Below are 22,669 nucleotides of genomic sequence, written 5' to 3'. Positions count from 1 at the left end.
CTGTGAGTTTGATATGGTTTGCCACAGCGTGAATGGACTAATTGTGAGATACAGAGAGGGTGTGCACAAACTGCGTCAAGGCTCCTTAGCAGCCGTGTGTTTGTGGACACACCAAATCAAACCCTGAACGATGACCTGCTGATTTCAATGGGCAAATTTCAAATGAAATGGGATACAAGTGTGTGCACCTGTGTGTGCTTGCGCATAAATGCACATGTGTGTTTTCACGGCTACAGCACAGTGTACGTAGATTTAAAATGTGTGACATGGAACACAATTTAAATGATTTGTAATTGAAACAGAATGGGTTGTAATATTTAACGTGTTCGCTCATATGAAAAAAAAAATCCTATTTTTAGAAATCCATTTGGGAATGTTTTTTTTTTTTTTTTTTTTTTTTTGCTTTTGGCTTTCCCCACATCCAATCCATCAACAAAAATTTGCATGGCAGTTTCTTCAACAAGTGGTTGACCTTTTGTTTGGCTAAAGATAAGGATTGTCATGGCTGAAATATGATGAGTGGTATTCGAATGCAAACCCACAATTGGTTCACTGTGATCTTAATATGAGTGATGATTGTGCAGGTGTCTGTAGGTGTAATGTAAACAGATGCCAGTGACCCACCTGAGTTGTTTCAGCAAAGTCAATAAATTGTATCTACCCTAAGTGCCATCTTTGTTGAGGAAATGAGAGTACAGTCATATAATAAGGCGGGTCCCCTTCTCTGACAATGTGTAAGCTTTTCTATTGTAATAGTTAAAATGTGAGACACGTGCCATGTTGTGCAGCACATTTCACAAATAAATGCCCGTCAGGTAGTCAAGAAAATTTGATCCAGAGTTCAGGTCTGTTGAAAAAAATAAATAAATCAGTTTTTATTGTTTCCAAATTGAATTACTTCCTCTTGGAATCAGACAGCTTTATCAACAGCTTTGTATTCAACTGTAACATTAATTCTCACCGAGGTGAAGTAACAGTCCATTTACCAACTGATCTGCTATTGAACAGTTGCTGCTACTAAGGCATGTCTGATCCTGCAGATGTTCAAGGACCAACAGATGGCAGGTCACCCAGTCAAATACCTGTGAGTTGTTTCAAACGTTAACAATCTTATGTGATCGATTTGAATGATCAGCAGGTGAACCAAATAAAAAAAAAAGATAAGCTGTATGGCTTTCGTAGCATATTGAAATATAATTATTCCTCTTGTTCCAAACACTGTCTCTTTCCCCTTTGGTGTTCTCATGCAGTTTAATAAGCTTCTCATAAAGTTCCTTTCCACGCTAGTCGACTTCTCAAATTGTTTTAAATTTCCTAACCTTTAAAGACGAGATAGCAGTTTAGCTACACACCCAAGACATACCCAGCCATATTAGCATTAACTTAGAGTGTTTAATGATGGATGTAGCACAATGTGACCCCGGTGCTTAATCTCCTTTTAGCACTATATTGGTCTCTAACAAGGAAATCTCTGGCTGGTAAATGGTCCTCTATAGTCCCTATTAGCCTCTCAGCCTTGTGGGTGCAGTGGGAACAGTGGGCCTGCTGGAGCTTGTATGAGATGAGATGAGAGCAGTGACACATATGAGACCTTTTGTATAGATCTCATGTTGTGGATATAAAAACTGTTTGATCCTGTGTCACGATATCAATGCCAAAGTGTGATAGAATCAGCTTATTCATCGTTGTAGTCTATCGACAACTACAGTCACTGACTTCTGTTGAGCATGTAAGTATTTGCATTTTCCTTTATGACAGCTGGGATTCATTCCAGCTGAGTAAGTGATCTCCAGTTTTATCATGTTCATGTCCAGAAAAACTGAACCGGTTGATGATGCAAGGCTGCTGGAGCACACGCAGAAAACGGTCTCTGCCTAGTTGCCAAACCAGCAATGAGTTTGCCAAAAGCACTGATGAAAGATACCCCTGCCGCGCTTTTGACCAACAGGTTCATCACCAGTTAGATTGCAATGAAAAATAACATCCGGTCCGCAGTTTGTGACAAGATTCATTCTACAGATAATTGCCATCCAACGTGCATCTGCATTCACCAAGACGAAAAGGTGAGGCATTTCCTGCCTCGAGGCAAAATGCTTTACTAAGCTTTTAACTGTCTTTGCAGGTGTATCGTGTTCATGCAGGAGACAAAACCTCACAAGGTGTTCGTGTGTGGAAAATAATTTCCTTGTTATTTTGAGCTGAAACTGGCTGAACGAGTTCACACCATTTTGGGGTCTCTAGGGCAAAGACTTCAAAAGAGGCCGTTGATGCCCTTGATAGGGCTTTCGATGTCTAGTAGTTTTACCGAGCGTAACCTGAAGCGTGTACTCCCTTCTAATGTGATACATTGCATTAAATCCGGCACAGCTTTATTTCTGAATTCTTCAAAATACTCCACACTCACAAGCTGAGTCGATACCGATAATCCGATGGGAGTCGATGTATGCTTGATAAAATAAAATATGTGTGAAATATGGGACGATAATTAAACAAACAAAGGTGGCTGTTAGTGCGTGTCCCTGTTAAATCCCATGAGCTCTTTTCTTAAATAAGACAAACTGATGAGGTTAACTTTAACTTTGTCATTATTGCGATCGGTCACATAGAACAATAAAATTCTTTCTCTGTAACGGACTCCGCTCAGCACCATAAGACACTTTAATTAAAATCAACAATAGAAAAAAACTCCAACCGTCTAACTTGTTTAATTTTCCATGTATTTTTTTTCTAGATAGTCAGAGGCACAGGCTTGTGATAGTCTGTCATCCACACACTTCGATTCAAGTATGATAATTACTCCGGCACATACTGAAATATTATCACATTAGGAAGTTGTTACGCTGAGCTTGTTGGCAAACAGCTGCCTATTTGCACAGCTAGCATAGAGACAGAGGAATAATAACATTCATTTGGAGGTATGCCTCTGCCCACCTGATGACTGTAAAGCCAATATTTACTCTTCTTATATTTCCAGCTATGTCTCTTCCAATTTATGATAAAAAAGATAAGCTTCTTCAGCAGCTCAACGCTTCACTGGGCACTTTACCATCGAACTTCATGTGACTCAGATAATGAGATCTGATCTTAAGTTTCAGATCAGACTTTCAGGTTTTATGTGGGTTCATCACTACCCAGGAATTATTTGGCATGGCGCTGCATTTGTACCATTGTTTTTGGGAAAATGTTTTTATTGCAATCTCTGAGCTCCTGAAATGACTTTAGTTGTGCGTTTTTAACTTTACTATTCATCCTAACTGTTACCAGTTAACAGCTGTAAATATATACTTGATAGAGGAAAAGAGATTGACGTGACATTATAAAATCTCTGTATATTAAATGAAAACAACAACAACACACCTGTAAGATTCTGTTGTTTTTATTGTAGTGCCAGAAATATTTAAGATCTTTATCAGTGGAAGTAGATAAAGTCAATCTTCCTTTGCGCTTCCATTGCACTCCCAATGCCTCGAGCAATCCCTTCACAAAACGTTTACCTCATGTCGCTCTACTTTACGATGCATTTCCCATCCAGACAAATAAAATTTTTAATCTAATCACATTGATATCGCCAAGTGAGTATGGACCTCCGTTAACCAGATGGTGTGTGAAAACACACGTCTGCTTCCTGTCTCCAGCTCCGACTGCACTACTTGACCCCTCTGACAGGTAGCACAGTTTGCTGCCTGCATGAGGCTGCAGGTGAGAGAGTATGAAGAGGCACGTTTGAATGCTGCCTGATAAAATCTGGAGGAGCAGATTTTCAAATGAAGCATTTCTGCATACATTTCCCCATGCTCGTGTCAACCAATTTTCATATTCTCAGGTACTCCAGCATGTTCCATGTTGAGTTACCCTTCAAATCGCTCCAATGCCACCCAAGACAATACACCTGCAGCACGCTGCAGCATCAAAAAGGCTAAAAGGGTGCTAGCTAGCAACAAATAGCATTAATTGTTGTGTGTTTGTTCATTTTAATTAGCTCCAAAGTCCAGTGTGAGCCAGTGAAATACACAAAAGAACTATACTATGTATTTATCCAAGTAGGACATGCATTTCTGTGTGAAATCTGATATCTGCTACTTTTTTTTTTTATTGCAGCTTTGGTTTGGGTGATATCAGTAAGGCTGAGGAGGGTTAGGGTTAATTATTTTATTTCATCAAGATGGTGGATCTGTGGCAATGTTGGCCTGCCTATCCAGGACTTTCAGTTTGGACTGAACAATCTCACAATCAGCTTTTTCATGGCTTTACCATAAAACCTATCTTTGTGTTTTGCAGGTATTGATATTGCAAGAGTGAAGTGAAACTTGGTGCAGACATTCACATTTGCCTCAGGATGAACTGTAGAAACTTTAGCGATACCTTCAGATAAAGATCAACACCTTAGTTCAAAGCCAAACCCCATTCCCATCAGCCTCTTTTTTGCTAATTAGCAAAGATCCTCATGTCAAGACAGTTTATTTAAAGCCAGATGTGATGATAGCACCAGAGGGACAGTTTATCCGATTTGGTCTGTGGGGATCCTGAATGTGAGCACCAATCTTCACACTGATAGCCAACAGGACGTGTCGAAACCTGCAGGTTGAAGTTGTGCCCATTCTTTGACGGGTGGCACAGGATTGATTTACACTGTGGGTGTGGAACTGCTGGCACTGCAACTTTCCAACCTGACTTGGTAAAATTTAACATATAAAGTGTAGAAAAAAATGGCTGCGGAAAATAATCAGCAAAAACGAGTGAATCTTTCAGTGTTAATTTAATCATACAAATGCTTCATTATAGATACAGGGAAAAAAGCTTTATTTTGACAATTTCTCTTCAGATAAATGTGCTGTTTTAGGACTATGTAAACTTTCATCACATCCACACGCCATGCCACCCATCTCGAGTCCATACATAGTCACAAACTAAAAACTAGAGAATGAATCCAGCAATGTTCAGATTTCCTCACCACCTCTCACACAAAAATACACATTCGCAAGCTCACAAGAAACACTCTTGCATAAAAAAAAAGAAAACAAGAAAAAAGGATCGCCGTGACTAAAAGAAGCAATGCAGACGAGCAACAAACAGTGTATACTGTTTGGGGAAACTCTCAGCTGACTCTCAGTACGAATACAAAAACAGCTGCAACAAAGAATGCTGGTGACATTAACACACGCGTTCGCAATCATGACCATAAACACAATGAAGTTTAAATGTGCAGAAGAACGTGTGGGTGTTCATAATCAAAACTGATAAATTAAAATCTTAAAACTCTAATCAAATACAACCTTACAAAAGAAACTAACATTATAGCAGTGTTCTGTCAACAACTTTTTCACGATTTATTTTTAAGCCAAAATTCATTGTCATTAACTTAATGAACTCAGCAAAACAATCAAAATTCAGACTTGGAAAACCTAAAATTCAATTCGGTGTCAGTTTTTCTTTAAGATCAGACAGTTGTGCAGCAATGAAAACACTGTTTAAGAGAGAAAGTTCGTTTGATCACGAAACTTAAAGCTCTGAAGGACATAGGCATTTTGGATTGAGGCTAAAGAACAGAAATCAATCAAACTCTCTGGAAAAGGAATCCACACATTAAATCAAAAATAATAAAACAATAAATCACTACTTTTTTTCCATTAGCAGTGGTGGACAGTGTTGTGCAAATAGCAGTAACAGATCATCAGCGTTAACAATGCTGATGCAAGCCATTAATTTTCAGAATCAAATTGCCCCACTATCATCCGACTACAACTGATCACAATGTACTCTGTGTGTAAAGGCAAGTTGAAGTTGGTCATTAAATTTTTAGCACCACCTGCTGGCTGTAAATGGGACTTGTTGCATCTGCATTGCACACAATAACAGCAAATAAATAACATCAGGGCAATTATTGAGTCAGTTCATCCAAAAGGTGCTTAACAATACTTCAGAGGTACACACCTGGTAAAGCTCTCGCAGTTTCAATATGTGTGTATATAGATGTGTCATCCTTTGCCCAAGTAGTATACACCATTGTTGCCTCAGTTAAATCCAAACGGAAACCATTAACATACATGCACAGGCACACGCGCGCGCGCACACACACACACACAGTCACATTTATATATATATTTATAGATCTACGACACACACTGTAGACATGGACTCACAAACTACAGTCGCTCACCAGGCAAAACAGATTTAGATGGCTTTTTCAACCCTTCCTCACACCTCACTGGCTCAAACTCACTTGCATCCTATTACGCTTCAGAATGTAATTAAAGCGAAAACCCACCCTTGGGGAAAAAAAGAAAGAAAACACTCACACACATTGTCCCATGCAGTCTGAAACAAGCACCGACAGACTGTGTCATTTTATGACAGCACAGATTAGTGTCTTGGTTCTCTGGACGTTATCTTTGGGAGAGATGGGGTTCCTACACAGTAACCATTAAGTCTTCTGCTAAGATTTAAAGACTTGAACATCCTATAATGTCATGTGTCTGACTGCACACTAAGACTTTTTTCAGCGAGGGCGTCTTCGTTTTACAGATGTCTTATGGATACATTTAAAAAGTTGTGGTGCCACAGAATGCAGAGATTTGGAGTGTTGTTGGGGTTTTTTTGTTTTTTTTTTTGACAGTAGGATTTTTTGCACAAAAGAGACAATTTACAAAATATGTGAGTGATGAATGTGAAATATCCAAAGCAAACACATCTACATGTGTAATGTGATCGGTCAGCAACTGAGATTCAAAGGGCCTAAAGCCACGATTTATAGTCTGGAAAGGGGAAACTAGTTATGAGTCTTACATGTAATACAAAGTTAGATCTTGGTGATAATTTCTATACTGGGAGCCATAGGTTCCATCACATTCAAATGCACAAACACATTGAAACATGAGTGTAGAACATGTGATTTTCAAGTATGTTTGGTATTGAGCTCAGCTGTTTCTCTTGGGAAGGTGAGTGTTTTGTTGTTTTTTTTTTAACTAGATTAAAAGTTGTTTTGAATGTTTTTGCAACTTCATAAAGCAAAAACAGAAGATAAATGGATACCACATTGCTGCATTGGAAATTGTAAAAATAAAAATTCCAGCAATAGCTCCTCCTGGCATCAAATCTCAACAGTCCTCTTGATGGCGCTCATATCGAGATCACCAAAGATGAGATCCATAAATTCAAACTTATCTGATGTTTATGACTTGGTACTGGTAGACAATGTGAATGCTTGTTTACTGTATGGGAATGTAGCAAAAGCAAAATGATTTTATCAAAGATCTAGAGCAATTCTGTGGTGGTCTTTTGTGAACTACAGTATTCATCTTTGGCCATGTGGCTGGTACAGGAGGTCACCCCCACACACACACACACACACACACATACACACAAACAAACAAACAAAAAAGAAACCAACCCCCCCCCCCACCCCATAAAAACATACATCCCACAGTTTTTCAGTATTTTTTAAAGGCCTCAAAAATTATCTTTGATCACTATTAAGTTTTGTAATGTGCTCCAACAATTTTGCAACCTTTTCAGATCTGTGTAGGAACCCAGAAAAGAACATTTGCCTCCAGGAATACCACGCTCTATGTCGATTGTTTAGGGTTGATTTTCCTTTAAATTAGCGGGGTGTACAGTGGAAATAAAAAAGTCGTGTGTATTTTTATGGGTTTATAGCACTCTTAAATGAAGCATTCACACATGCGAATCCAGGTGTTGATGTCAGGTGGGACGTTTCACTGCAGCAGATGTAATCCATCGCCTTGCTGTCATTTATGTTTCTGTGGAAAGGGCCATGGGCTGGGCAGGGGATCGTCACGAGTCAATATAAAACAACTGTCCCCCTCCCCCTCTCCAGCTCCTCTACACGTAACAACTCCCAGGTCGTTCAGCTCATCGTCAGCCATGAGGGGGGGGGTCTTTGTCATTCTAGCTCTGTCCAAATGGATAGGGTCCATGAATACCCTGGAACAAAATGAGAACAGGTGTTAATTTTTTTTTTTTTTTTTGAAGTCGCAACATATCAGCTGTGTCACTGTCTGCTTATAATCAGTTTCAGGGCAATACTGACTGAGCTAAATTGTTTTCATCAGTCCACTTTAACTACCTAGAACAAACTCAGAGGTGTCACAAATGCAAAATGTAACAACAATGTGGCCCCACCTAGGAGATTCATGCAGTTCAAATGAGGAAATGAGTTGTTACACTTACTGGTAGATGCAGTGAATTCCTTTACAGAGGTCATTACGTATGACTCAGCATTTAATTTCATGACTGATACATGACCAAAATATGAAGAAATCACTTCCATGGCATTTTGCACACACATTTTTACTCTGCGCTAAAATAATCAGGTTCTCATTATCAGCATTGAAACAGGATTGGCTTATTGTTCATCCTCTTGTTCAGACTGGCCATTAAGAGACAATTTTCTATCATATTTTAATGTTAATGGAACTTCAGCTGAGTTCATCAAATCAGTCCTATTTTACTGTAACCTTGTTGAGATCTGGAACTATAATCTGTCTCAGGCGATCTGATCAGAAGGGGACAGATTTAAGTGTGGGTAAGAATTTACTCTGATCACTCAGACCGAGTTCAGAGGTGGTCTGGGCTCCATGTGGCCTCTTTCTTTTAGGAGTATGAACACAAATACATCCAGGTCACACTGAATGATTCAAGAAAGTGAGATCTCAAGTGGTCACTCAAGATGCCTTTGGAGATGAATTGTAAAGCCAGGTGTGAACAAATGTGCTAAAAGCTGACCACTTGTAAACGGCAGGTCTGAACAGGGCCTTTGTTTTAGTATGATTCCCCACAGTTTTCCCTTAATGAGCACAGCGAAAGAACAGCAATCACGGATTATTGCTTTTAACAGATTAAAGATCAGCTAAATATCACTGTTTAAAATCAGTTCTGTGTATACAGTTGCTGATGTAACTATGCTCTAAATTCAATTACTAAAGTTGAAATATTTAAACATCACTAACATGCCATTCGTGTGCTAATAATGTTCTGCGTCTTAAACAAGTAACAGAGAATTTTAGCAATGCTCACTACATGTAGTTGAGGTTGGTATGAATTTTAATAGATCTACCAAATTTCATGGCATCATAATCTAATTTCTTTGCAGGAACTTGATGCACTCAGAGGGACGGCAAGCATTTATAAAAATCAATTCACCAGACTTTGAACCATCGTATCATATATTTTTTCCAATGGAATAAAGATAAAAAAAGAAAGTACAGGCTTCCTGATTATTGTAAGACAGGTAGTTGTACATTGTACTCTATGCACTCAGTGTCGTCAACAGTCAGACTGAAATTGATTCTGTCATAAAAGTTCCTCATCTCTGCAACACGTGATTTCCCTTCACTTGCACCTTACTGAAATAAAATTTTTAGTCACAAGAATTTAATCTTAGAAACTCTTCCATCTGTACTGCTTCTGAACAAACAACAAAGCTTGATCTTTCTCCACCTCTGGACAAACAAAAATCCATAGGCATCGACAAGAAATGTCAAACTTTAATGGCCAGACTACATTGTCACTGACTGAAGGCAAAAACTTTCCATGGAAAATTACAACCTATTAAATCTCCAAGTCACCCTGAGGCCAAAACACTACTTTTACACACATATCTCATTATGTCAAAGGCAGATTACCTTTAAACTTGCTGGGCACACCCTTGCTTGAAAAAGAAAAAACATTTTTGATTTAAGCAAGCCTATTAAATTTCTGATCAAACTTTATAGTTGTAGGCAAACTTGAGTAGAAGGGACAACTGTACCTTTGAGTAACACTTTCATTTTGAGCTGTAAGTTGAACATCACAGTTTACATAGTCCAGCAGCAACTAAAAAGTTACAATGAACAAAAACTGACCACATATATATATATATATATATATATATATATATATATAAAATCAAGCAAACAACGCTATCACACTATTTTACTGTAGGTTCAGTTGAAAAGACATTTTTAACTAATTAATATTATCTGCATATATTGAATAATTTTGAAAGGCTTGAAGCCTGTTCTTGCTCAGCTCTTAAAAAGGGCAGGACAAGAAAGAATCCATCGGCAATGTCAAAGCAAGTTCTACCGTACTGTAAGAGAAAATATTCTAAAATCAATCACAAAGAGTTGCAATTAAAGGAAACACAGGAAGAAGGACATCAACAAGGTGAAACGTAAACTGCCAATCATAGCAAACTGTTTTGTTGTGTAGTTTAAATATGCTGCCACAGGATGACCCATGTCATAATGGGATGCGGGATAAGTGGAGAGTAGTTTGTATAAATAATGAAGTCTTACATTTTATGTATACATACCTGCCCGTAAGTCACCACAGAAAGATTAGTTTGAAGACCATTTGACGCCCTATTAACAGCATTATGAGACAGTCCATTTTGATCTTGCTGGATTGGCTCTTGTGTGCGTTCCCAGGCCCCACCAGGATCTCTGAAGCTGTTGTCAGTGGCGTCGTGCTTGTTCTTCTGAGGCGAGGCGAAAGGGTTGAAGTCTCCCTGCACGTCGCGTTGGGGTTGGGTGTTGAATTCTGTCTCAAATGAGGACAGCTGCTGGGTCACACCGAGGAGACCTCCAACTTCTACACTAAGGATCACCCAGATTACATCTGTGAAGACAAGGAGCACGCCCAAACATGGGCTGACTAAATGATTCACACAAGATAACTGTGTACAGAATTTTCTGTGCTGAATGACGGTGTGCACGTTCATTAAAAAAATAAAAATAAAAATAAAAATCCTACCTCCATAGAATAAGCCAGTGGCTGTACACATCCTCCACTGACCCTGGTACATGCCAGGAGTTGTGGGACTTCGCATCTGCACACTAACATCTGATATTTCCTTGGGGTCTAGAGACTTCACCATAACTGTGTTTACATGACCAAACTGATCGCCACCAATGTACTTAAGACAGACTCCAGGTGGCCACGACTCTGCACCTGTAACATACAAAGATGGATGCCAGTCCAACAACTAAGCCATTGTGCGCTTTAGATGAAGGATTTAGAAGGGCTCCTTGTATAAGATAAACGTGTGAATGCAGTAACATGTTTCATACCTGTGTTTTGTATCCTCCAGGTCTTTGTGAATGGTGTATCTGGAGGAACAGACTCTCCTTCTCCAATTGTAACATCTTCCACAAAGGACATAGATGGCGTGTTGACATTGGGACTTTCAAAGTCATAATATGCACCAATAGCAGCCTGAAGGTTCCTGTTCAAAAAGAAAAGGCAAAGCATGTTTTAAGGAGTTGATGCTACCCTGGTAATTACAGTATAAACAATATAAACAGACAATCCCTGAGGCAGAAGTTGAGCCCTTGTCTCAGCAACTGAGACAGTTCTTTCTCATCTGCTTCTCCACAAACTATTTAAACACATGTGACATCCGTTCTTTTGATGCTGACAGTTAAAATGACAAACGTCACCCTAAAGTTACATTTTATGAGCCTCTTTCAAAAAAAAAAAAGGCATCACCAAAAAAATTAAATAAAAACAAATCAAGAGGCTCAACAGTGGACGTAAAGAGACTACAAAGATAATAAACTAGAGACAATGGAGACAATCTACTGTAAATAACTCTTTCATGGACGATTGAATGTTCACCTGATAAGAGTTTCTTAAATCAGGTTATCTCGTATTATAATTGTAATGGTAAACAAAACAAGCAATGTAAATGTTAACTTGGGCTACAAGAAACAGTTTATGGGCAATTTGAAAACACTTTCATCGAAATAAACATTTCCTCGAGGGAATAACAGCAAGGATCTTATTTCGTACAGCGAATGCCAGACAATTACAAGCAACACTCCAACAATTTCGCACTGCACTTCAGAGACTCACAACTTTTACGCTGACACACCCATGGCCGAGATATTCTAATGTCTAAGCAAAAGCTCGTTTTGCCTGACCACTTCTGAAGGCAGAAATGTTAATAATAAATGTTCATTCTTAATGGCAACAGGCCAAGACACACACTATAGCTCGTTCTCTCCTCATAGGAATTTACAGATCAGCATTCATTTGTACACACACTAAGTGATGACAGGAGGAAATAAACACTGCATACAACCGTTTTTTAATTTGCATGCTTGAGGCATTACTAATACGGAGCTGAATGAAGTATTTAACTAAAAATAATATATGTAAATGTTTGGGTTTGTGAATGAAGTTGAACGCTGGACTACAAATGCTTCAACATATAACTGTAAATAACCCCTACTCCTGTCACTCTTTAATTATTGTCTTCAAATTTTGCCCTACCTCTTTAATACCATATTAAATATCTTTGCCTGATTGTATTTATTTATTTGGCTCTGTGCTTGTGCAACAATTTAAGGTTCACTACTGTATGTGTTTATATATTCATCGAAACTAAATTTTTGATCCTGAGGGGTTCCCCCATGATCACGTTTGTTTCCCCATAAGATGCTCTCCACACCTTCTGACCATCTCATCTCTTTCCGAGCAGAAACTTACGAGGATCTTGAAAATGTGAACCTCCTACTTTAGACATGTGAGATCAACCCCCCCCCCACCCCCGACTATTGATCCAGTGAAAGTCAGGACATCAGTTTTTTTTTTTTTTTTGTTGTTTTTTCCTTTTTCTCTAACAGACGCCACTTGTTGTCGGCCGGTGATCGCCGTCGATCACGACCGGTTACGTCATCAGACTACCGTGAAGTCAGTGAGTTTTGTTCTTCCCGGTTTCACGGACCGAGAGGTCTATTATGTAATACGGTGGATAATCACCGAGAGCCCCTCCAGCTCTTAAATTAGCCCACCGGCTAGTTGGTTTCTATTTGTTGGTCTTTGTTGTTGTTGTTGTTGTTCCACCTTGATGCGACTCATAATGTGGACAAACTCTAACATTTCATTTCCGTTTGCTCGTGAAACCATCTTTGGGAGTTAACTATTTGATTTTGGCTTCAAACTACAGAAACTTAACCTCTGTGTGTGTGTGTGTGTGTGTGTGTGTGTGTGTGTGTGTCTCTGTTTATTTAATTTTCCCCCTGTATTTATTTATTTATTTTATTCATTATTATTATTATTTTTTAAAGCTTTTTAACATATGCTAACTAGCTGATTAAAGCAGGTTTTTGGTTAGCGTGTTGCTGGCTGCCCCCACAACAGGCCCCTTCGCATCCCCGCCCTCACCAGTTGGTCATGTCCAGGAAGAAGGCGCAGCCGGCCGGGTTGAGCTGGAAGCCCAGCAGCCTCTGAAACTCCGAAATGAGGACGTCCTTGTCCGTGGTGCCCATGCAGCTGAACTTCTGCATGAGTTCCGCGTCCACGTCCATGTCCGTGCCCTCCATGGGGTCGACGGGCGTCCCGTTGCGGAGACGTGGGGTTAGTCCCGGAGGGAGGAGGAGGAGGAGATGGAGGTGGAGGTGGAGGTGGAGGAGAGGGGCTCCTCTCTCAGTTTAGTCCGAGGCCTGCTCCAGCCATAACAACCAGCTCAACAACAACAAGCGTCAGTGCGCATGGCACGACCACGGGGACCGTGTTTGACGTTGCAACAGCCCGCGCGTCACCTTCGCCAATCACGCGGTGGGCGTCGACGTCATCTGTTGCTATTTGCAGCCACGTTTTCATTGGGTTATCAATGAGATACAACTCGGTCCGTTTTTTCTTTGGGGGGCGGGGGGGGGGGGGCGTTATTTATATTTGTCTTATCCTCTTTTCGTCTTTGTGTCTTTTTGTCCTCTGTAGTGGAAATTAGTTTTTGCTTGATTCCTGTAATGCTTTCGGACGCACCTGCCGCAGAGATAAACATGCAGAGATTTCCTCCTTAAATGTTCCTTAAATGCTCTGTGTTTGACATCAGTTATGTCATATTTACCACTGCAGTGCATGTGCTACAAAATTTTAGGAAAAGTTCAGTTTAAAAATGTTTTATCACCCCCACGCTGAATGTATCTCCAAAAAGTCAAAATGAAAACACTTTTTTTTTCACTGCTGGGTCTCAGGAGGTCATAGCTGCTCCCATCTTCCCATCTGCAAACTCACTTAGAAAATTAATTTGACTGCATGCGTGATTGTTGTGGCTCTGTTTGTAGTCGTGTTGCTGTTTGGTTTCTCTGCTGATTTTTGTGTCTTGATGATCTTTTTGTAATGATTTTGGGTTTCTTTAAGGCTGATCACAGAGACACAATATTGACATAATGCTGTCTCTTTGTCGTCGATTTTTTTTTTTTTTTATTGTGTGTCTCTTAAATATATTGAGTATATTCAAATAATGACTCTGATCCAGGGCCGCACTGATGCCTTTCTGATGCCTCAGGGGCCCATTCAATATGGACACATTTTCTGTTAGTGGAAGTTTGTGGCATGTGGTAAAGCCCCAGTTATTGGCCCATTCAATCACCTCATCCAGAGCTCTGGAGCTTGAACGAAAATACATGAGAGGTTCCTGCCTCGTTGCAGATGCCCCCATCAGCTGCAAATAATAATTGGCCATGTCCTTTTTCCATTCTGCCAAATATACATAAAGTGAGCTAGATAGGGATGACAAGTCTCTTAAGTAGCTCTTTTCAGACTCTGAGAATTGATAGTTTTCTAAAGAATTTCACATTTTACGTGACAGTTCGAATTTATTCCATGGAGAACTAAGGTGGTGATTGTTCCCTGAAAGGGATTTAGGAGTGAGTTGTTTTACCGTGTAAACAACAGTTGTCATGCTTACTCATGACAAAGTTGATTCAATCAGTTTATACATTCAGGTGTAGGCCATGCCTCTCTATCTACAATGGTCCCCTTTTTCTTCTAATCAAAGCATTATAGAGAAATCAATAACCTTTCTTTTAATTGCATGCCATACAGTTCTTCAATTCTAGTGCCAAACACTGATATGGATATGACTTATCTGATGTCTTCTTTTTGCCTCAGCTTTTACAATATAATATTCCTAGCATCTGTACCAGTCTGCCTTTGATCATCCAGACCATTGCATTACATAAAAGTGAGGTCAAGCTGCTTAGGAAAGCAAGGAATCACCCACACATGATTAATTATGGCAAAAAAGTAAATATCTTTCATTTGTATTTATAAAACGTGAAAGAATTAATTTCTCAAATATTGTGCTTAGTATTTAAATTGCGTACACAATTCCACTGGGGACTATCTATACCTTATAATCGTCAATTTGCCATTGCTAGGTATGTAGTGGTTTTGTTTCTGGATCAACAATCACCCAAAGGAAACATTTTGGTGCAATTTGCGGATAGACAGGACTTCCAGGCGGAACTAATTTAGCTCGCTCCCATTTCTGGTCGGAACATTTATTGGTAACACTGTAGCCGCGCTTGCGACGGTCACAGCCGCACAACATGCCCAAGTAAGTTCACGTTTTGGTTCTTATATTTTTCATTATAAATCTGCTATTTCCGTTTCTCAGTGTTCCTAATTAGTGTTTGCATTTTCATAAACGATACAATGGGACCAAATGAAAATGGGAAAAGTAAAGAAACGCGCACGTTTCTTCCGGTTTAATGGCGCGAGCTTTGTTTGGGCTCCGTCTATGTGCTGGTTTAGCGAGCGAAGCGTCGTGATATGTAATCGTTTCGATGCGAAACTGAATCGTCGGAGTTACACATTTTTTTTTATTTACTGCGAAAAACGTACAATGAAACCATATCAGTGTAATCAACAAGAAAAGCCTGTTCTTATATGTTGCGGGGTTTGCGAAGTAATCACACGACCTCCATGGCCATTTTAGTTGTAATCCAACAACCACATTCAGATGGCGTCTATTAGCAGCACTTCACAATGAAAGTTGTGTAGATTGTTGTTTTTTTGGCTGTAGCTCGTGTTGCAGCTGAACTTTTTGTGTTGTTTATTGTTGTTTTTTGTCTTTCAGCCCTGTGGTTTTCAAACCAGGGGCCCATTTCTGATTCAAAGTTCAGCACAGTTCCACACTTTTGAAAAGATTTTGTCCCCACTGATGAGATGTTTCTTTTTTGTTGGCTGTTTCAGTGCAGAAAGTCACACATTCAACTTTTTGTGTGTGTGTGTTACACACGACTGGCATATTGATGAAAGTCATTTATTTTTCTTTTTGATGGGGAAACCCAGGAAGCTCTTAAAGGAAGCCTGGGGGCCATCAGCCAGCGGCCCTAACCTACTTTTAGGATCTTTGGTTGAGGACATACTTGCTGTTGGAGTGCGTTGGACAAAATAGTAAAACAAAATGATCCAGTGATGAATTCGATGCACAAACTGCATCCTCCAAAATGAAAACTACGCAAGAGCTATGCAACAGTCTTTACAAAATGTAAAATTAAAAACGCTGTAATGGTTTGATCTATTTTAGACCTCTTTGTATTGAATTTTATTGTTCATATACGGTTTGGTGAACTATTTGATAAGTTGGAGATTTGAAATCTTCGTTTTGTTTTTCTTTCTCTGAAAGATATCATTGTTCTCGCGTCTCATGAAAAAAGACATCTAATTTTTGTTAACTATGTTGACTATGAAATTCCTAGAAAACAAAAATCCATTACGTTTGCGGATTGCCTGTATGTAGGGTTGTCCTGAATGTGATAGTCAAGGAATGCTGGAATTTCTTAAAATTTGGCACACATGATCTTGCGGGCACATGAAGGTGCTGACTTTGTCAAAAACAAAGGTTTTAATTTGGCAGTCATAATGTTAATTATGACACAAAGTAATATGTAAAATTAAAAGCTGTGTGTGTATCTTTTCATTCATTCATCTTCTACCACTTATCCATTTCTGGGTCTCGGGGTTGCTGGAGCCAATCCCAGCTCACATTGGGCGAGGGGCAGGGCCACCCTGGAAAGGTCGCCAGTCCATCACAGGGCCGACACACAGAGACAGACAGACAGACAGACAGACAGTTCAGAGTCACCAATGAACCTACACATGATGTTTTTGGCCGGTGGGAGGAAACCCACAGAGGAGAACATGCAAACTCCACAGAAAAGCTCCCAACCTGAGGACTGAACCTGTGACCTTCTTATTGTGGGGCAACAGTGCTAACTACTATGTCACTGTGCTGCCCTGTTTTAGTATTTATTTATTTTAGCTATTCCAAACAGATCAGTGTCAGCTTATCTTATTTTTCTCATTTTCATCGTTCCACAGGTTTTACTGTGATTACTGCGACACCTATCTTACACATGACTCGGTAAGTTTGTATAGACCAAATCAAATTATTCAATGCATTTTATGGAATCTTTTGTGTGTGTGTTTTTCCTCCTGTTAAATATCCACACATTTATTCCATTTTCCCCCATAGCCATCAGTGAGGAAGACCCATTGCAGTGGCAGAAAACACAAAGAAAATGTAAAAGATTACTACCAGAAATGGATGGAGGAGCAGGCTCAGAGCCTGATTGATAAAACAAGTAAGTAATCTTTTGCTATAAATTTGCTGACTACATCTTTAAAAGTTCTCAGCACTCATCCAGAAGATGAATCTGTTGTCTGGGACAGCGGACACTTTAAATATTCTGATTGCCCTCCAGCCTTGGTGGCTATAGAGACATTTAGCTGAGTGTAAAACACAGTGATTGAAGGAACCCTGTCATTTGAGCTCTAATGGAGCCAGACCCTGGGATGCCTGCATGTGCTGTAAATTCTGTTTAAATATGAAAGTGACCTCTGGTGGTCACTACTGAATTATCATACACGACTGATAATTTATTTGGTTGAGTGCTGTCAATTACAGCAGGTTTAATGTGGGCCTGTTATGCTTCTCTTCTCCATTTTTCGTGCCCTGGTTAGATGCAGGTGATGCATTTGATGTTAGAGTACAGGCTGATAGATAGATAGATAGATAGCACATATGAAGCATGCTTATGCACAATGTACACCATCTTACTTGGGCCCCCTCTGAGAACATAAACCACTAATCCACATAGGAGGTGCAAAGCCAATATGATGCTAAAACATAGTATTGCCTGGTATAGAATACATATATATATTTTTGTCCTACAGACTAAACTCCAGTTTTTTGGCAGTGGTGTGTTGTACATGACTGATACTGCTCGTAGGAAATCCCTGAGTGATTTTGAGTGTCATGTTTGTCGTTTTGTTTTTGTTTTTTTGTTTTTTTCCCCAACAGCGGCTGCCTTTCAACAGGGTAAGATCCCTCCCTCACCATTCCCTGGTGGCCCTCCCCCAGGTGAGTTCAGTTTCAGCTCTGCAGCAATTTAACTTACTATAAGATGAATAGCGGCTTTTCATAGATCCATTCATTAATTCAAATAAATAAAAGCTGTCATACAGCTTGATGCAATAGAAACGCAGTCCTTTTTCCTCTGCTCTTTGCTCATTGTCTAGTTCTGCTGATGAGTCTACTATAACAGATGCAGGCAGATCCGGCTGAATATTATATATATTTTTTTAATGATAAACTACTAAATTGTTGACTGGTTAAATAAAGCATAATTCAGTATAATTCACTAGGTTTATAAAAGCCCTAATTCATGTGCACATGTGTACATTTTATTAACATTGACTACATTATGTCCTGATGATTTAGGTGGACCTCCTCGCCCAGGCATGCTACCAACACCCCCCATGGGAGGTCCTCCTATGATGCCCATGATGGGGCCTCCACCACATGGGATGATGCCTGGTGGACCAGGTGGGACACTTTGCTTCTTTGGCATCAGTTCACATACCTCCAAGCTGTTTAATTTAACATTTAAATGTGCTCCCACAGAATGTGTTTGGATAGTTGAAGGTATTTCAGATAAGCCGGTTTTGTAATAATAGAGCTACAATTATTAGTCAATGCACTATTTTGATGCTGAAGTAATTGGAGAAATTTCAAGTATTTATTTGCTCTGTTCAGTGAGCATTTGATGCTTTTCACTGTCAGATATAACGGCTAACAAAATATTTTCTGAGTTTTGGACTGTTGGTTCAGTATAACAATTGCAATATTTTACTTACAGCAGTTGGACATTAAGTAGAAAATTATTATTTTATTATTAGAAAATTATTTTAGTAAAGAAATTAATTGCGAAAATAATCATCAGAGTAAATAATACAGAAAATAATAACTAGCTGCAACGTTACTGTCTAATCATGTTTCCTGTTGTTTAAAAAAGTGTTCTTCTCACACGTTAAAATTGTAAATAATTAAATTATTAAAAATAATTATCAATTTATCAACGGAAAAATTAGTTGCAAACAAAATAGACAACAGGCTCTGAAGATACGAAAAGAATAACTTCATTTTAGAAAGACATGTGAAATATAAATACAAGAATTGGTAGAATTGATAATGTTCCAAAGTCTGCCTGGTTGACTTTTTAAAATTTTTGCTAACAATACATTTAAGCTTTGTTTGTTTCTATTGCACAAAATGTGAAGATTTGCATCTATTTAATTTTTTTTAATAATTTTTTTTGTTAAAATAATGAAAATTACTTCTCATATTACTTTTTTTTTAATTGAAATGTCTCAAACATTAATCCATGATTAAAATAAATGTTCACTGCGGTCCTCTTGGGTGAGTAGGTTGAAGCCAATCGTATCTAAATTTGGAGGCAGAAAGCCAAAAGAAAATAAATATTTAAACATTGGACATAATTGATATCAGAGTAAAGAGTGTTACCTGAAGTTATACCTAAAAATATTGATGTGAATCTGACTGAAACCTACGCTGTCACTGCAGGAGGGATGAGGCCGCCAATGGGAGGACCCATGCAGATGATGCCAGGACCACCACACATGATGCGCCACCCTCGACCGATGATGATGCCAGTCAGGCCGGGCATGATGCGCCCAGACAGATAAGAGCGAGTGGATTTTCTCTGGTCTTTGTTGCCGTGAACAGACGTGGTCGAATATGAACACTTGATTGAACACTTTGGTTATTCAACATGAATTTTTAGATACTCACATGCCCATTCTCTTCAGCCCTGAACCTGAAGCCCCTGAAGTTAATTGCGTGATTTTTGTATAATTACTTTATTTTCTTCCTTGTGGTATTTGTGGTATTTATTTCTATTCAACTCATCAGAATTCATTTCAGATTGTCATTTTAAAGGATTTTTTTTTATTAAACAGCCTCTCCCCATATTTGTGTCAAGACTCTTGCATACTGATTGTCACAACACTTAGATTTAAAGTGTTATGGTCGTTTTTTTTTTGTTTTTGTTTTTTTTTATCTGTCGCTATGTTTTTAGTTTGATCATGGCTTTACATGCTTGTTTTTGTTTTAGTTTTTTTTATATTTCATTGCATTGAGAAATAAAACCGATTTTAAAAAAATGCTTCTTTTAAATGAAATAGTTTTATGTATCATTCAGAATGCTGTTGGTGCGTTACGGCCAAGTTTTGTCTTTCCTCTGCGGTAAAAATCTGCTGTTCTGGTCATCTGAAGTCTTCAAAGACTAAAGTGCAGTTTTTGAAAAGAAGATTGAAAAATGTCTGGAAATGAACTTAAATGATTTTATTTACCTGCCATAGTGTCGGCGGATCATGTTGCAGGAGGTAGTTCAGGCTGGGTCAGCACCATCTGACACTGCCACTACTGCAGCAGCTGGAAGGCTCATTTCATATACAAGTGAAGCAAAAACGTAACTAAATTGCTTCATCTATTCTTTTGCTGTTGCTCCAGGGCCAGTTTGGATTAATTACCTAAACTATGTCATTACATAAGCAAAAAAATTGTAATTAAATAATATTTCATAGTCCAAATTGTCCCTCCTGGCATCTTTTAAGGTAGTGTGATTGTCAAGTAGGCATTCAGTTGCATACTCTGTGGTATTGACATGGATTTAATAAGTAGTTTCTTAGTGAATCTTGCAGAAACTGGAAGTATAGTTTGACATTTGCTTCCTTGGTGACAATTTTTAAAGCAGCCATGAAACATTTATATTAACAATGTAAAGTGGTATGGAGCCCCTCTGCTTAAAGTCAGTAAAATATAAATAAAAATGCATTGCCACGAGAAAATTTTACTTCGTTAAGGGCAGGACAGAAGGATTCTTGCCAAAACTGACTCCATGCTTAGCTGCAAGTGACTTAAGTATATTGTTGTAATTCATTCTGAGGTGAAAATAAAATGACACCAATTCAAACTCGTTCCACGTTTGCCGGCAAAGTGTTTCCATGAAAATGACTCATGGCCACGCATGAACTATTATGTGGCTGTGCATTATTTATATATTTTTTTTAATGTAATGTCACCAGAGGGGTTCCGCAAAGTAGAGACAATAGCACCATAATAACCGGACTAATATCCCCATCACAGCTGACATCGTGTTAGGACGGGGCACACCAAGCACAGGTCCACGGCCTGTCACAGGGCTGACGCTGACACAATTCGGGGCTGCAGATTGAACGGACTCTAACACTGGTCTTTGGACTGAGAGAGTAAGATAACCGTAGTTTGTGTAGAGACGTGTTCATGTAGTCTAAATAATATAGCTGCCATTTATTTATACTTTGCATATAAATAACATTTACATTTATAAGTGACAGATCTGAATCTAATTTGTAGGTAGAGTTTAAAGTTTTTTGGTGTTACGGGAATATTACAGCAGGATTGTTCTGAGATTATATGACTGAGTAACTTCATCAGAGTGACAGGGTGTTAGAAAAACTGTCCTTGTGTTCCTTTCAGAGGGCAGACATGGGTTGAGTCCAGGTTGTGAAATTTTACACTCCTGCTTCATAATCTGCATCATAAGTTTAGCACAAGGTTTAACCTTCAGAAACCCTCAGGTTAAATTTCCACTTTCGTTGGCAGCGATCGTGTACAGTAAAAACTGTCTGACGTGTTCTTTCTGCCTGAAGGTGTGAATGTGCTCGTCAAGATTGTTATCCCTGTGATAGACTGGAGACCCGTACAGGGTGTTCCCTACCTGCTGAAGATGCTGGATGTTAAAGGCATAAACAGAAAACAGATGGGTTTTTTAAAATAGTTTAACTAGACATATGAGGAAGTTGACCCAGCCCTCATTAGTTTATCCAGTGGAGCGTGTTTGAGGAATTACATCTGTTACATAAGAATCTGCGGCTGCCAGTAAGTCATTATCTCAGCTGACGTGTGTCGACAATGCCTTGCAATAAATCACTGCTTTCCTTTTGCTACATTTTTAACTTCTGTATCCGTCCAATCACAAACGCTCATAATTTCGAAAACGTCTCAACAGATGGAGCTAGAGGGTTGTTAAGCTTTGCAATTAGAGCCAAGACAGTGGAATGCTGTGCAGTGACTGATTATGTGCTTCCTCGGACTGTCAAATGTCTTTGTATCTCACACTCCCAGAGGACATTTTTTGTGGCTTTATGGTTTAGGAATTTTCTAGGCCACATATAAAAAAGAAACAAATTTGTTGGGGGCAGTAGCCATACGCTTCATGCTGTGTTTGACAATTTTTATAGTTGTAATCCGGAGGGAACGCAAAGACAATCCAAACTGTTACAGCGCTGTGCACCACATCAGATAGCTTTTGGTGGCTTGTCAGTCATGCATGTTGTAAATTGCGATCTTCAAAGAGGCTTCGGGAGATTACAGACAATCTGATGGCCCCTCGGAGGGATGAATTCTATTAAATGCCCGATAAACATCCACTGTCCACATCAGGGAGGCCGGAATAAAACCGTGTTAATGCACATTTTATGCATATGTGGAGTATAGGATGATACTCTTGTGTCATTTGAAGTCAGAAAC

The 22,669-nt window shown here is 39.1% G+C and overlaps 2 protein-coding genes across 3 annotated transcripts; one reads left to right on the top strand and one right to left on the bottom strand.

Moving 5' to 3' along the window:
- Window positions 1–4,737: 4,737 nt before the first annotated feature.
- On the bottom strand, window positions 4,738–13,462 carry ilrun (inflammation and lipid regulator with UBA-like and NBR1-like domains). Of its 2 annotated transcripts, XM_029503198.1 has the most exons (5): window positions 13,168–13,462; window positions 11,070–11,224; window positions 10,753–10,950; window positions 10,313–10,617; window positions 4,738–7,941 (listed from the first exon to the last, which is right to left on the bottom strand). In XM_029503198.1, the coding sequence occupies exons 1-5, from the start codon at window positions 13,323–13,325 to the stop codon at window positions 7,906–7,908; spliced, it is 852 nt and encodes a 283-aa protein (XP_029359058.1). In that variant the 5' UTR covers window positions 13,326–13,462; the 3' UTR covers window positions 4,738–7,905. The 2 variants fall into 2 exon arrangements, with proteins under 2 accessions (XP_029359058.1, XP_029359060.1); XM_029503200.1 differs by lacking the exon at window positions 10,753–10,950.
- A 1,832-nt stretch (window positions 13,463–15,294) lies between these two features.
- snrpc (small nuclear ribonucleoprotein polypeptide C) lies at window positions 15,295–20,896 on the top strand. Its single transcript, XM_029502844.1, has 6 exons — window positions 15,295–15,346; window positions 17,116–17,158; window positions 17,270–17,378; window positions 18,098–18,157; window positions 18,518–18,622; window positions 19,661–20,896. The coding sequence occupies exons 1-6, from the start codon at window positions 15,339–15,341 to the stop codon at window positions 19,780–19,782; spliced, it is 447 nt and encodes a 148-aa protein (XP_029358704.1). The 5' UTR covers window positions 15,295–15,338; the 3' UTR covers window positions 19,783–20,896.
- Window positions 20,897–22,669: the final 1,773 nt, after the last annotated feature.

This window comes from Echeneis naucrates, chromosome 5 (genome assembly GCF_900963305.1).
Source record: "Echeneis naucrates chromosome 5, fEcheNa1.1, whole genome shotgun sequence".
Classification (NCBI taxonomy): Eukaryota; Metazoa; Chordata; class Actinopteri; order Carangiformes; family Echeneidae; genus Echeneis; species Echeneis naucrates.
The sequence above is the reverse complement of the archived record's forward strand: the minus strand, read 5'-3'. Positions and strand labels throughout refer to the sequence as shown.